The sequence below is a fragment of the Carcharodon carcharias genome, chromosome 3 (assembly GCF_017639515.1).
Source record: "Carcharodon carcharias isolate sCarCar2 chromosome 3, sCarCar2.pri, whole genome shotgun sequence".
Taxonomy (NCBI): Eukaryota; Metazoa; Chordata; class Chondrichthyes; order Lamniformes; family Lamnidae; genus Carcharodon; species Carcharodon carcharias.
In genome coordinates, this window is record NC_054469.1 from 72,483,732 (window position 1) to 72,500,535 (window position 16,804).

The following is a 16,804-nucleotide window of genomic DNA, read 5'->3' on the forward strand; positions in this document are numbered from 1 at the left end:
GTATTCTCTTATCATAGTTTTTAAAGTTTGATGCCATCTTTCCAAAGCTTCTTGTGACTCCAGATGATTCGCTGTTGACTTTAAACTGTTTTATCCCCAAACCGTTCATTACTTGCTTAAACAGCTGTGACATGAAATTTGAATCCTGATCTGATTTTTTTTTTAGGTAAACCATATATTGCAAAAAAAAAGTAATTAACTTCTCCACAATCATCTTTGTTGTAATATTTCTTAAAGGCATCACTTCAGGAAATCTGGTAGACACATCCATTATTGTCAATAAATACTGATTTCGCTTTTAGTCTTAGGGAGGGGTCCGACACAATCAATCATGACCCTGGTAAAAAGTTCTTCAAATGCTGGTATTGGGATTAAAGGTGCTGGCTTAATCACTGCTTGTGGTTTCCCTGTTATTTGACATGTACAATAGGTTCCACAGAATTTGACTACATCCCAATGCAATCCTGGCCAAAAAAAAACTTACGTATCTTTTCCTGTGTTTTCCTAATTCCTAAATGTCCTCACATTGAAATTTCATGAGCAGTCCTTAGAATCTCATTTCTATACCCTAATAGGATAACAATCTGACGCACCTCTCTCCAGCTTTCATTTGCTGAAACATGATCCGCCCTCAATTTTCTCATCAAAATATCCCCTTGAAGATAATAACATACTGAACTACATTTTGTTTCTGTTTCTGAATAAGCTTTCTGATATAACTGTTTTAATTGCAAATCATTTTTCTGTAACTCCACTAACCTCTTTGAGTTAAATATTTCAGCTGAAATGTCCTGCATTCCTTCCTCTTGAACAATGTTATCAAATACAGTGTCAGCAAATTGGATTTCAACCTTTTTCTTGCCTTTGAACTGCCTGCTTATCTTGTTATTCCTTACAAGCCCTTGATCTCATAACACAATCAGGAAACAATCCAAGATGTTCCTTCTGTAACACCTCTGTTGAAAACACTTCTACAGGCTGCTCAACCACCATAGGCATCACCCACATTTTCGATCCAGCTATATCATTACCCAGAATAAGTTGAACCCCTGAAATGGCCAATTTCTCTACCGTTCCAACTATAACTTCACCTGACTTCCATTTGCTCTTTAAATTTACCTTCCACAACGGAATAGATTTAGCATCTCCATGAACCCTGCTGCTTATTACCTTCTCCTGCAATACTCCCTTTGAACAACAAATATCACTATCTCTCAACATTAAGGATTGACTAGCCCCTGTGTTTCTTAAAATTTTAACATCCTTACCTACTCCACCCTGTACACATGGGAAGACTTTCCCTTCATATACAAAGTGTTTAACATTTCTGCAGCCTGCTCTTCAGAATTCTCTTGAGTAAACTGTGAAAACATTCTCACTTCTTTACCTTTCACTGATTCTCTGTTTCACCTGTACACAAACCACTGGGTTTTCCTGTGCCTGAACCTCAGAACCCACAGTAATTTTACTTCCAGAGCTTTTCTGTACTCCAGTAATTCCTACAGACTTTTCCTGCAACATCCAACACACTGACTTTGTGTGCCCCACTTTATTACAATGAAAACATCTCAATTTTCGAATGTCACTTCTAACTTCAGCACCTTTTTATTCTGAGAAAAAACTTCCTGGGATCTTCCAGCTGCTCCTCTTCCCTGACTACTACCTTCCTTTCACCTTTCCACATTCTATCTTTTTCCAATTTGAAAGGGTGATAAAAAAAAGGTTTACCTCTATGAACTAACTCATAATCATCAGCTATCTCTGCTGCTGGTCTTACAAGAATCAACCATCTGCTCCTTCACATGAATTCTCACTACCAAAGGGTTTGTATTTTTAAATTCTTCCAAATTAATTACTTCCCTAAGAGCTGCATACATTCTCTATTTTTAGCGCTCGTATCCACCGTATCAAAATTACTTTCTTTTACTCTTTCAAGCTCAATATAAGTTTGTCCAGGCTGTTTTCTCATTCCTAAATTTCTGCCTGTATGTTTTAGGAACAAACTCATATGCGCTCACATCACAATTTATCGACATTTCTTCTGAAAGTGAAGCATATACCTCATGCCCCCTACCTACCAACTTAGACTAATAATAATGTCCAGTTTTCCTGTGGCCATTTCATCCGTTTAGCTAACTTCTCAAATGAAATAAAGAATATGTTTTCCTCAAACTTTGGAAGAGCTTGTACAAATTTAACCTTATCCCCACTGAGGCCTAATCTGGAGATAAATCCTTACTCACCTACTGACATCTCTTTTCTAACTGCCACCACTTTCAGTTGGAAGTCTTTCTCTCTCTTTCCTCCTCCTCCTCCTTTGCATTCGCATATTCCCTTTAAAAAGCCATTTCTCTGTCCTTTGCTTCTAATTTGAGCTTCTTCATTTGCAACTGAAGTCTCACCACCTCCTCCAGCTGTGACTCACTGCTATAAAAACAAAAAACTGCGGATGCTGGAAATCCAAAACAAAAACAAAAACAGAATTACCTGGAAAAACTCAGCAGGTCTGGCAGCATCGGCGGAGAAGAAAAGAGTTGAAGTTTCGAGTCCTCATGACCCTTCGACAGAACTTGAGTTTGAGTCCAAGAAAGAGTTGAAATATAAGCTGGTTTAAGGTGTGTGTGTGGGGGGCGGAGAGAGAGAGAGAGAGAGACAGAGAGGTGGAGGGGGGGGGGGTGTGGTTGTAGGGACAAACAAGCAATGACAGAAGCAGATCATCAAAAGATGTCAACAACAATAGTACAAAAGAACACATAGGTGTTAAAGTTAAAGTTGGTGATATTATCTAAACGAATGTGCTAATTAAGAATGGATGGTAGGGCACTCAAGATATAGCTCTAGTGGAATATAAGGTGTGGCTATGGGTACCCGCATGGGCCCCAGCTATGCCTGTCTCTTTATGGGGTATGTGGAACATTCCTTGTTCCAGTCCTACTCCGGCCCCCTTCCACAACTCTTTCACCGGTACATCGATGATTACTTCGGTGCCGCTTCATGCTCCCGTCGGGACTTGCAAAAACTTATTAATTTTGCTTCCAATCTCCACCCCTCCATCATTTTCACGTGGTCCATCTCTGACAGTTCCCTTCCCTTCCTTGACCTCTCTGTCTCAATCTCTGGTGATAGACTGTCCACCAATATCCATTACAAACCCACCGACTCCCACAGCTATCTCGACTACAGCTCCTCACACCCCGCTTCCTGTAAGGACTCCATCCCATTCTCTCAGTTCCTTCGCCTCCGTCGCATCTGTTCCGATGATGCTGCCTTCAAAAACAGTTCCTCTGACATGTCCTCCTTCTTCCTCAACCGAGGTTTTCCACCCACGGTCGTTGACAGGGCCCTCAACCGTGTCCGGCCCATCTCCCGCCATCCGCCCTCACGCCTTCTCCTCCCTCCCAGAAACATGATAGGGTCCCCCTTGTCCTCACTTATCACCCCACCGGCCTCCGCATTCAAAGGATCATCCTCCGCCATTTCCGCCAACTCCAGCGTGATGCCACCACCAAACACATCTTCCCTTCACCCCCCCTATCGGCATTCTGTAGGGATCGTTCCCTCCGGGACACCCTGGTCCACTCCTCCATCACCCCCTACTCCTCAACCCCCTCCTATGGCACCACCCCATGCCCACGCAAAAGATGTAACACCTGCCCCTTCACTTCCTCTCTCCTCACCGTCCAAGGACCCAAACACTCCTTTCAAGTGAAGCAGCATTTCACTTGCATTTCCCCCAACTTAATCTACTGCATTCGTTGCTCCCAATGTGGTCTCCTCTACATTGGAGAGACCAAACGTAAACTGGGCGACCGCTTTGCAGAACACCTGAGGTCTGTCTGCAAGAAGGACCCAAATCTCCTTGTCGCTTGCCACCCTGCTCTTGCCCACATGTCTGTCCTTGGCTTGCTGCATTGTTCCAGTGAAGCCCAACGCAAACTGGAGGAACAACACCTCATCTTCCGACTAGGCACTTTACAGCCATCCGGACTGAATATTGAATTCAACAACTTTAGGTCGTGAGCTCCCTCCCCCATCCCCACCCCCTTTCTGTTTCCCCCTTCCTTTTCTTTTTTTTCCAATAAATTATATAGATTTTCCTTTTCCCACCTATTTCCATTATAAAAAGAGAAAAAGGAAAAAAAATTGATTTATTTTTTTTACATCTTTTATGCTCTCCCCACCCCCACTAGAGCTATACCTTGAGTGCCCTACCATCCATTCTTAATTAGCACATTCGTTTAGATAATATCACCAACTTTAACTTTAACACCTATGTGTTCTTTTGTACTATTGTTGTTGACATCTTTCGATGATCTGCTTCTATCACTGCTTGTTTGTCCCTACAACCACACCCCCACTCCACCTCTCTCTCTCTCTCTCTCCGCCCCCCACACACACACCTTAAACCAGCTTATATTTCAACTCTTTCTTGGACTCGAACTCAAGTTCTGTCGAAGGGTCATGAGGACTCGAAACTTCAACTCTTTTCTTCTCCGCCGATGCTGCCAGACCTGCTGAGTTTTTCCAGTTAATTCTGTTTTTGTTTTTGTTTTGTGACTCACTGGTGTCAGGTTTCACTTCCAACTGTAGATGCTGTGCTATACTTTTAATTATATCTGATTTCCTAGCACCTTTAGGTAACCCTAATTTTAATTTATCTGCCAACTCTTTTAGCTTACTTTTGGCCATTTTCTCCAAACCAATCAAAGTTATCTCTTCTACTCCTAGACAAGTTTTAGCAATTACCAAAGTCATCTTGCCATCTCACCACTTCTAAAATACCTCTCCAACTCCTGAATTCAAATTGCCTCTCATACACGTAACCTTTAAGTTTCATCAATTCCAAACCAATCAGGCAGATGGAAATATAATCTATCCCAGGTGAGCTCCCAGTTATGACTGAGCAGTTGGTAAAGCTCAGTTATTTAAAAAAAAATCCCAGAGGGAAACTCTAAACAAGTGTCATAGCCCATAATTTTAAGTGTTATGTTTGAGATGCAACTCTAAATTCAGGAATCATACTACCAGTTCTCGAGAGGTTTTATATTAACCTAATTGAACTATTTTATTAATTTACTCAAGTTAAATATATACACTTGGCTACAAATTACTACAATCATAACTTTTAACAAAATCCCAAACTAAGCTCCATTAAGGCAACAGCAACCCATAGATTTAACCAGACACCAGACAAAGCATTTTTACCTTACAAATTCAAAATTAGTTTCTTTTCATTTTGGTTCCTGTGGAGACAGTTGGAGGCTTACAGCTGCTTTTGATCTCACATTGCCTCTACCCTACACACACAAAACTGCTGAAGTTATACCTAGCACAGTCCAAAGAATGTAAATTTGCGTTGTATCACCAGCCTCTTTGAACTCCACCTTTTAACAATAAAACCCCATCATAGTACCAATTTTATTAGTAATATAAATATATTGCTTGGTATCTGCTAGCTAGATGGTAGATTTCACCCCACTTCTTGAATGCTCTATTCAAAAAATGCAAATGCATTCTTCTTCTCTGTTCACATGTCAAAACTAATAAACATCAAAGCACCCAGACTAGCTGGCTTTAATCCAATTAAGACACACCCACATACTAAACCTTTATTTTAAAAGAAAAATATTTTCCAATAATATTACAAACAGTAATAGCTTCATGACATTATATATCATCACCATCCCTGTCTTTTACAATACATTATGTGTGAGGATGTGATTGGTGCCCAGTAACTCTGTTATTGTAGATGATATCATTAACGCCTTTGCCAGCTGCATCCTTGTTTTGTCCTTTTGTTTGTCCGCCTCCACCATTCATCTGTCATGATTCTCTAACAGGATGAAGCAGGCATCAAAATAACTGCAAATCTTCCTAAGGCTGGATGGTATTCAGTGTAATGTAAATGAATCAATCTTATTAAATTAGCAGTTGCATAGTCTTACGTTGGTTTTTAAAATAAATCTTGTTAGACTATTCTGTATACAGCTTGCATGATTTGACAGCAGGGTCTTCCAATCATTGTCTCTGCCATCTGCAATGTCCTTAAAGATACAGCACTGATATTGCTGTGTTTGTGTTACTGAAAGTTGTTTTCCAGTCTCAAGACATGCCTGGTTACATCCAAACTGGCATGGATAAATGAGTAATGTGTGTTGTCAGGCCAGTTAATAGCCAGTTAGCACAAACGTTGGTAATCTTAACATCTCAACCTCTGCACATTCCTTTTTACGGTTGACTTATGCATTGTAAGTAATGAATGGAATAAATAAAACAGTTGGATTTCAGTACTTTGAGGGAATGACCAGTGCAGAGAAAACATAGAAGAAAGAAAGGTTAGCATTTATATAGCACCTTTCACAACCTCAGGACATTGCAAAACACATTGCAGCCAGTGAAGGTCTTTTAAAGTGTGATCACTGTTATAATGTAGAAAACCAAGCAGTCAATTTGCTCACTAAGGTCCCACAAACATAAATGTGATGATGACCAGATAATTATTTTTTAAAATGTTGACGGAGATAAATATTGGCTAGACATTGGGGAGCAAAACCTTCTGATTCTGGTCCTAACATTCCCCTGAGTAAATTAGCAATCCTGAAAGAAATGACAGAACTTGCTGGCTGGCTGGCTGATGCCAACAGCTGCTGTGGTCTGAAAATTGTGGCATAATGTGAATTTATTGTCCCTTTTCACGACTGCCTGCAATATCTAGTTAACGTGAGCCTGATTACACACTCAAAATCTCTTAACTATCAATGTAAATCTTAAAGTTATATGATTGATAGTTTTATGACCATTCTGTAAAATTTGTAGCTCTAAATCTTCCTGGAATTCTAGCATACCTGTATTATATGACTTCTATTTTCAAAGTGGTAATTAAAAACATACTTAGCTGTCATATTATGCCCCTAGCATTGTTGATTTTGAGTGCAACATCAGTTTTCTCCTTTATTCTGCAACAATGTATAGTTTCAATCATTGGTTGCAGCATCATGCTTAATTCATGGGGCAAATGTATATAACCGTCAGCATTTTTGTACTCTTGGTGTTTTGGTTGCCTGGTCTGACTTTTGGTGTTTGACAGAAATCAGAATAAAGTAGGGTTTTCTTCCTTCCCTGCCACTTCTATTGAGTCTGAAGTGTGTGTGTACCACATATGCTTCCTACCTATCGTACACAGTGATCTGTTAATTATGAGACATAAATGAAGCAGAATGCATCATTTTTAATTGTTCAATGAAATGCCCTGGGGGGTTACCAATTTTGCGCCTTCAACATTTGGATCACCTCTTCATGCTCTCATTTATTTGTTTTTTCCCTGTACTTGTGAAAGCATGTTGTGTATACCCACTACTTAATTTACAAAGTGTGGGTTGGTACTTTTCACACATCAGTGCCGCTTTTGAATTTTTCAACTTTTTGGGGGGACTTTGAAGCTATTGGCCAGCTTTTCATACTTTTCTAATTTGGCAATTATGATTTGTATACAAAAACATAATTCAATATGGCACACTGTTCACAATGTGTCAAGCTCACTTAGTATAAAACTTGGCTTCAAGTGTAACCTTCTGTTATATTGCGACAGATCTGTTGTTAGTTAGTGGTTACAAGAATGGTGTTTTTTTCCTGTGGTCAACCAAAGTGTAGAGAAGCACTTTGCTTTACCATGACTTTGATCAGAGAGTTTGAGTATAAATTATTTGCTTTCATGGGGTTTGGGAGAAATTTTCAAAGTTTATTCAAATGGATTCAAATTGCATAGTGGGTCTGCAACAATTTTGCATGGAATCCTGATTACTGAAAAGTTGCAGCCACCAACATTCAGCATCAGCAGAGTGCAGGAACCATGCAAGCACATCACATGAAAGTTCAAAATGCTTTTCAAATTGAGTATTCTAAGTCTGAAGGGAAATGTTGCTTATGACATTCCAAAGTACTTTGAGTCTTCACTTTAGATGCTACTTAGGAACGATTTACATATTGAAATCTGTCTTGTAATTTTCTGGAGTTTTCATGGTTGCCCTGAGGAATACTATTAATTTGAGAAAAGGGAAAGAGCATGCAGGCAGATAGGAATAAGTCAGATGATTGTTTATGCCACCAAAATGCCACCAGTCTACATGATAGAAGGCCTGAATGGCTGATTTGAATGAATTTGATTTGAATAAGAATAGACCTGGGCAGAATAAGTTGGAATCAAAGGTTGGCAGGGGAAATGGCAGCTGATCAATGGGTTACCTTCAAAGAAGAGAGGGCACAAGTCAAAGTATAATCCCTCGGATGGGACAGGTACTGTAAAGAAATCCAGAGCTCCCTGGATGACAAAAGTGTTAGGGATCAAGATGAAGAAGAAAAAGTATGCTCATGACAGATGTAAGCTGGAGAATCAGCTGAATATAGAGGGTTCAGAGGGAGCATGAAAAAGCAACTAAGAGAAGCAAAGAGGGAGCATGAAAATAGACTGGCAGCTGACATAAAAGGGAATTGCAAAGTTTTGCAGAGGCATAAAAATGGTTAAAGGGCGGGAGGAGTTGGGCTGTTTAGGGATCAAAAGGGGGATTTGTGAATGGAGACAGCGGGAATGGCTGATGTATTAAATGAACACATTGCATCTGTCTTTACCAAAGAAGAAGATGCTACCCAGGCCATGGTAGAAGAATATGTAGTTAATACTCTGAAAGGAATTTAAACTGATAAGGAGCATTAGATAGGCTGTCTATACTTAAAAGTTGATAAATTACTTGAAACAGGTGAGATGCATTCATGGATACTGAGGGAAATGGGAGTGGAAATTGCAGAGGCACTTTCTTAGACTTGGGTGGGGTTGGGTTGGGTAGAAGACTGGGCAATTGCAAATGTTTGAACAAGGGTGTAAAGATAAGGCCAGCAAGTACATGCCAGTCAGTTTAACTTTGGTAGTGGGGAAACTTCTTGACAGAAGACAAAATTAACAGTCACATGGACAAATGTGGGTTAAGGAAAGCCAGCATGGATTTGTTAAGGGGAAATCATAGAAACTAGGAACAGGATTAGGCCATTCGGCCCTTCGAGCCTGCTCCATCATTTGTTATGATCGTGGCTGATCATCCAACTCAATAGCCTGCTCCCACTTTCTCCCCATACCCTCTGATCCCTTCCGCCCCAAGAACTATATCTAACTCCTTCTTGAAAACATACAATGTTTTGGTCTCAACTACTTTCTGTGGTAATGAATTTCACAGACTCACCACTTTCTGGGTGAAGAAATTTCTCCTCATTTCAGTCCTAAATGGTCTACCCCATATCCTCAGACTGTGACCCCTGGTTCTGGACTCCCCCCACCATTGAGAACATCCTTCCTGCATCTACCCTGTCTATTCCTGTTAGAATTGTATAGGTTTCTATGAGATCCCCTCTCATGTTTAACTAACTTGCTGGAGTTTTTCTTGAAGAGGTAACAGGGCGGGTTGTTGAGGGCAATGCTGCTGATGTGGTGTACATGGACTTTAAAAAGACATTTGAAAGAAGCCCAACAACAGACTTGTGAGCAAAGTTATAGCTCATGGAATCAATGGGGAAGTAGCAACCTGGATACAAAATTGGCTGAGTGACAGGAAACAAAGTAGTGGTTAATGGAGATTTTTCAGGCTGGAGGGAGGTTTGTATGGAGGTCCCCAGAGGTGAGTGTTGGGACCCTTGCTCTTCCTGATATATTAATGACCTAGACCTTGATGTACAGGGCATAGTTTCAAAATTTGCAGGTAATTTGAAACTTGGAAGCATTGTGAACTGTGAGGAGGGCAATGTAGAACTTCAAAACAATATAAACAAGTTGGTTGAATGGACAGACAAGTGGTTGATGAAGATCAATGCAGAGAAATATGAAATGATTCATTTTGGGAGGAAAAACATTGAGAGACAACATAAAATAAATGATACAACTCTGAAGGGGTGCAGGAGCAAAGGTATCTGTGTATATATGTGCATAAGTCATTGAAGGTGTCTGGACAGGTTGAGAGAGCGGTTAAAAATGCATACAGTATCCTAGCCTATATTAAAAGGGCCATAGAGTACAAGAACAAGGAGGTTATGTTGATTTTGTGTGAGACGCTAGTTCGGCAGCTGGAGTATTATGTCCAGCTCTGGGCCGCACTTTAGGTAGATTTGAATGCATTGGAGAGTGTGCAGAAAAGATTCATGAGAATGGCTCCAGGGATGAGGAACTTCAGTTAAGAAGATAGATGAATTGGAGAAGTTGGGGCAGTTTTTCTTGGAGAACAGAAGGGTCAGGGGAGATTTGATCAACACATTCAAAATCATGAGGGGTCTGGACAGACTAGATAGAGAGAAACTGTTCCCACTCATCAAAGGATCGAGAATGACAGGGCACAGATTTAAAGTAATTGGCCAAAGCGGCAAAAGCTTTGAGGAAAACCTTTTCCACACAGTGGTTAGCGTTTGGAATGCACTACCTGAGAGTGTGGTGGAGACAAGTTCAATTGAGGCAAACAAAAGGGAATTAGACTGTTATTGAAAAGGAAGGAATGTAAAGGTTATAAGGAGAAGGTGGAGGAATGTTAATAGGTGAAGTGCTCCAACAGAGAGTTGGTGCTGACATGGTGGGCTTGAATGGTCTCCTGTGCTGTAGCAATTCTGTTATTTTCTGACTTTGAAAGGGGAGAATTTTTTTCTGAAAAAGGGGAAGTTGGTCCAATGTGAGAGATGCCGATGCTTTGTTTCTGTTCAGTGAGAGCACTGTGAAAGACTAAGCCATTCTACCTTGAGGTAATAGAGGTCATGATGGAGGAAAAATAGACATTTTACCGCATGTCCTTTTTCAAATCATGCATCCTTCTGGCAGATTGTAGATAGCATTTATGGTGGTCTCAATAAAATGTGCACCTACAATAATCCAGGTTTGAAGTTTGAAAACAGTCAGCAGACATACCAAATCAAGAAAGAAACATTAAAATTATATTATGATACTGTATTCTGTTTTACAGAGGGACCCCCTTATAAATAGGAAGTTAGTTTTAAAAGCCCATTAGATTTGAGGTTGACACCTCATTATTGGGTATGCTTGGTGCTGTTTCTGTCATGCCATCCTGCGCTCTAGACTAACGTAAAATAGGTGCATTCATTGTTTTAAAGGATTAGAGTTTAGAAATTTGACATAGCTTGGTTTATTATGAAGTAATCATATTTGAATATGCATCATTTTTTACAAATCTCAATTGAAAAACTTAGATTTCAAAAACTGTTCTGACATTTCAGGCTGCCAACTTATTGCTGTGTTTCCATTTTTGTCTTTTTAGCTGTTTTTGTTTCAGTTGCTGCGGGGCCTCTCCTATATTCATCAGCGATACATCTTGCACAGAGACCTGAAGCCTCAGAACTTACTTATCAGTGATACTGGGGAACTGAAACTGGCAGACTTTGGTAAGAAATGACAGTTATTCTAAGTAGAGACAAAAAGTATGGTTACATTAGCAGAGGGAAATTTAAATGTACTGCATCGTTTGTTAATTGGACGACAGCTAGATTTGTGCCATTCATATAATCTAATTCCAGGCTGTAATTATTCTTGAAAGTGTAAAGAGGCAACCAACAAAGATTTGTATAGAAATGAGGAATTTAAATTAAAAATGTCAGGCTTGTTTTCTTTGGAAAATAGATGATATTAAAGTGATATAATTGAAGTTCCAAGATCGAATTGATCAAGATAATGTCTTCACTGTAAGGTCCCAATATAACAGAGCAGAAGTTTTAAAGTTGAGATATTAAATAAAGGAGGAAATGCACTGGAAGATTTTGATTGAAGATTTTGATTGAGAGTGCAATAAAAGTTCTGAATGTCTTACCTAGGAAGATCATTGAAGCAGACAACCTAAATGGATTCAAAAGATAATTAGAAACAGTGTTTAGAGAAAGAAAGAATTATGGAGCATGGTGTGAAGTGATTAGGTAGAACTGGTACTCAAAAAAACAATCAGATTTGATTGGGTGCAATAGCTTTACCTATCTCTCCAAGCTCTTTGTAGTTCACTCTTACAGAATTAACCTTTCATTGCAATGTGTATACTGTATATTGCATTTTCTGTTTTAAATCGTACAAAATATAAGGCTTCCTTTGTCAAATTCTGTTCTTTATTGAAAATGAAAATTGGTTTGACTTTTTTTCCTCCCTGTTGGCTGTGTTTTTTCTCAATGTATCTTTTAAAATTCCCTTTACTCTGCCACAGCTAAGGCTTTTGTCCCTGACATGAACATAATTTTATGGCAGCATTTTCGTCAAAACGTCCGCATGTGGTTATGTAGAAATGCTTTGTTTGTGCTTTTTTATCTTAAGCAGGTATTTTGTACTCTCCTCAAAACTATCTTATAATAGACTTCCTACTTTAGCAAGTAGAATCTTAGCAGAATTCTTAAATACTGTTTATCAGTTTCACAATATTAACATTGAGGGGCATTACAGAAATGCCAGCAGCTAGCAACCTGTGTTTATCTCTGATCTGTTCTCAAGCCACCAGCTTCATCCTTCTCCCTGGCAACTGTCTGGAGCTGAGCCAGACTGTTCACAATCTTCATGTCACATTTGGCTTTGAGATGAGCTTTCGATCACATATCCATGACATCAGTAAGAATGCTTATTTCCACCTCCCTAACATTGCCTGACTTCATCCTTGCCTCAGCTTATCTGTTGAAACCCTTATCCATGTCTTCATTACTTCTGGACTTGAGTATTCCAATACACCCCTGGCTAGTCTCTGTAAACTTAAAACTGTAAACTGCTGTAAACTTGGAGCCATCAAAATTCTGTTATCAATGTCCTAACTCGTACCAAGTCCTGTTTGTTAATTGTATGTTGTTTTTAATTGTAAGCAGCAGGTGGGCATTAACTGGGGTTGCATTTGAGTTCATATAAATAGGCACAGATGAAAACAATGTATGTTGTATAAGGAGTATAAGCTTGTAATGTGTAATTTTCCAAATAAACATGGAAGTCTGTAAAAGTTGGCTGGTTCCTTTACTATTTGGCTTTCCGGGCCATAACATTGTAACGAAAATGTCTGCCTGAAGGTGAAGTTTGGCAGCAATAAAAAAAAGCAGACAAAACTACAATTCTTGTAGCCATTGTAAAAAATGGGCGAAATCAAGTGTAAATCATCAGGATTAGATTACCATCCAGTATTTTCAGAGTATGAACCATGTGACCAGTGCAGGAATAAAGTGGATATGTGGATACCGGTTACATGCCTACGAAAAAAGAGAAACAAGGTTTGGCCATTGCGTTGGTTTTCCTATAAGAAGTAAAATCAGAAGTAAAGTATTTTGTGAGCATGATGCCTATCAGTTGGATAGTGAGTAAGGTTTGGATCTTCTGTTGGAATTCTTGGATGAAAGCCACAAGAAAGATGATCTACTAAATGCGCATGAAGCGTGGGTCAGACTTTGATAGATTTTGGAAAACCCATAGTCTTTCTATGGTGGACTTGAATAGATTGTATAAAAATTGTATAAAAGATTGGCAAAATCCAATATGGGGATCCCTGGAGCAATACCAGCGTTTAAATTGTCAGATTGTGCTATAGTATCTCTCATGGAGAGGCTCCTGGTTCTAACTGGTGCTTGATTCTCAGAGGGGCAGATCCTGTTGGATCAGATGGCTGTTGCCTTGAAAAAATTGCTGAAAAAATTGTAATTTCCTTTTGCTTCCATGGAACAAATGGAACATTATGTGGCGACGAAAAGAATAGAGAACTTCATGATCGTCAGATTTCAAAACGATCCAAGGACTGGTTACAAGCATCGATATAATGGATGGGGTCAAGGCAAGCGAAATAAGGATGAAAGAACCTTTAGCAGATCTGCCTTTTACAGCAGAAGACAAAATTGGAATAATAGACAAATGAATCCAAAGAACAGTTAATAGGTGCTTCAGGTGTGACTTGAAATATCATTAGATGTCCAAAGAAGAGAGGCAGGGTCTGCAAAATGACACATGATGCAGAGGAGTCTGTGTAAGAATCACAGAATCATGGCCCATCGAGTCTGCACCGACACGTGAGAAACACCTGACCTACCTAACTAGTCCCATTTACCAGCACTTGGCCCATAGCCTTGAATGTTATGATGTGCCAAGCGCTCATCCAGGTACTTTTTAAAGGATGTGAGGCAATCCGCCTCCACCACCCTCCCAAGCAGTGCATTCCAGACCGTCACCACCCTCTGGGTGAAAAAGATTTTCCTCGCATCCCCCCTTAAACCTCCTGCCCCTCACCTTGAACTTATGCCCCCTTGTGACTGAACCTTCAATTAAAGGGAACAGCTGCTCCCTATCCATCCTGTCCATGCCCCTCATAATCTTGTACACCTCGATCAGGTCGCCGCTAAGTCTTCTCTGCTGCAATGAAAACAACCCAAGTCTATCCAACCAGAACTGCACACAGTATTCTAGCTGTGGCCTCACCAAGGTTCTAACTCCAACATGACCTCCCTACTTTTGCAATCTATGTCTCAATTGATAAAGGCAAGTGTCCCATATGCCTTTTTCACCACCCCACTAACATGCCCCTCTGCCTTCAGAGATCTATGGACACACACGTCAAGGTCCCTTTGTTTCTCAGAACATCCTAGTGTCATGCTGTTCATTGAATACTTCCTTGTCAAATTACTCCTTCCAAAGTGTATCACCTCACACTTTACAGGGTTAATTTCCATCTGCCACATATCTGCCCATTTGACCATCCCATCTATATCTTCCTGTAGCCCAAGACACTCAACCTTACTGTTAACCACCCAGCCAATCTTTGTGTCATCTGCAAACTTACTAATCCTACCCCCCCACATAGTCATCTATGTCATTTATATAAATGACAAATAATAGGGGACCGAACACAGATCCCTGTGGTACGCCACTGGACACTGGCTTCCAGTCACTAAAGCATCCTTCTGTCATCATCCTCTGTCTCCTACAACTAAGCCAATTTTGAATCCACCTTATCAAATTATCCTGTATCCCATGTGCATTTTCCTTCTTTATAAGTCTCCCATGTGGGACCTTGTCAAAGGCTTTACTGAAATCCATATAAACTACATCAACTGCACTACCCTCATCTACACACCTGGTCATCTACTAAAAAAATTCAATCAAATTTGTTAGGCATGACCTCCCTCTGACAAAGCCATGCTGACTGGTCAAACCTTGCCTCTCCAAGTGGAGATGGATGTTTTCCTTCAGAACTTTCTCCAATAGTTTCCCTACCACTGTTGTGAGACTCACTGGCCTGTAGTTCCCTGGCTTATCTCTAGAACCCTTCTTAAATAGAGGAACCACATTAGCTGTTCTCCAATCCTCTGGCACCTCCCCCGTGGCCAGAGAGGAATTAAAAATTTGGGTCAGAACCCCTGCGATCTCCTTCCTTATCTCCCTCAGTAGTCTGAGGCCCAAATCATCCAGATCTGGAGATTTGTCCACTTTTAAGTCTGCCAGCACCTCCTCATACCTTGTCATTCCCTATATCATTTTGCTCAAGATTCTTGCAGTCTCTCTCCCTGAGTTCGATACCTTCATCCTCATTCTCTTGGGTGAAGACGGATGTGAAGTATTCATTCAACACTCTAGTGATGTCCTCTGGCTCCACCCATAGATTGCCCCCTTGGTCCCTGAAGGGCCCTACTCTTTCCCTGGTTATCCTCTTCCCATTGATATACTTATAGAATATCTTGGGATTTTCCCTACTTTTACCAGCCAGAGCTTTCTTATATCCCCTCTTTGCTCTCCTAATTGCTTTCTTAAGCTCCACCCTGCACTTTCTGTACTCCACTAATGCCTCTGCTGATTTGCTTCCCATGTACCTGCTTTTCCTTCTCATCGTAACCTGAATACCTCTGGTCATCCATGGTTCTCTGGGCTTGTTACTCCTTCCTATCACTCTAGAGGGAACACGTTGAGCCCGTACCCTCCCCATTTCCTTTTTGAATGCCCCCCCCCCCCCACTGTTCCTATGTAGATTTCCCCACAAGAAATTGATTCCAGTTTACCTCGGCCAGATCCTGCCTTATTTTTGTAAAATCCACTCTTTTCCCCCAATCCAAAACTTTTTTTTGCAGCTTGTTGATTTCTTTGTCCATAACAAACTTAAACTGTACCACATTGTGGTCACTATTGCTAAAATGCTCTCCCACCACCACCACAGCCACCTGTCTGGCTTCAGTCCCCAGAATTAGGTCCAGCATTGTGCTGTCCCTTGTTGGACTTCTACATATTGGCCTAAAACATTCTCCTGTACACATTTGAAGAAATCCACTCCATCCAAGCCCTTAACACTGTTTATGCCAATTAATGTTGAGAAAGTTGAAATCACCGAATATAATTACCATATTATTATTGTTTTTACACACCTCCACTAATTGTGCACATATTTGCTCCTGAATTTCCCACTGACTATCTGGGGGTCTATAATAAACACCTAACAATGTGGCTGCTCCTTTTTTATTCCTAAGCTCTACCCACAAAGCTTCATTTGATGCCCCCTCCAAGATATCATCTCCTTAACTAATAATGCAATGCCTCTTCCTCTTTTACCCCCTCCCCGTCTCGCCTGAAGATTCTATATCCTGGAATGTTGGGCTGCCAACCCTACCTTTCCCTCAACCATGTCTCAGTGATGGCCACTATATCACAATTCCATATGTCAATTCTCAACCTTAACTCATCCATTTAACCTGTAATACTCCTGGCATTAAGCTAGACACCATCCAGCCTTGCCTTACTCCCTTGAAGCTTAATACAGCTGGACTCCATCTGACTTGGTTGTTT

The 16,804-nt window shown here is 40.4% G+C and overlaps 1 protein-coding gene across 10 annotated transcripts in view; it reads left to right on the forward strand.

Annotated features, from left to right (window-relative positions):
• The window catches only part of cdk14 (cyclin-dependent kinase 14), a 953,540-nt gene that overhangs the window by 350,251 nt on the left and 586,485 nt on the right, over positions 1–16,804 (forward strand). For all 10 annotated transcript variants that reach the window (XM_041183640.1, XM_041183641.1, XM_041183642.1 and 7 more), the window contains one exon: positions 11,298–11,421. In XM_041183640.1, the coding sequence (XP_041039574.1) occupies positions 11,298–11,421 (124 nt within the window). The remainder of the gene's footprint in view (positions 1–11,297; positions 11,422–16,804) is intronic.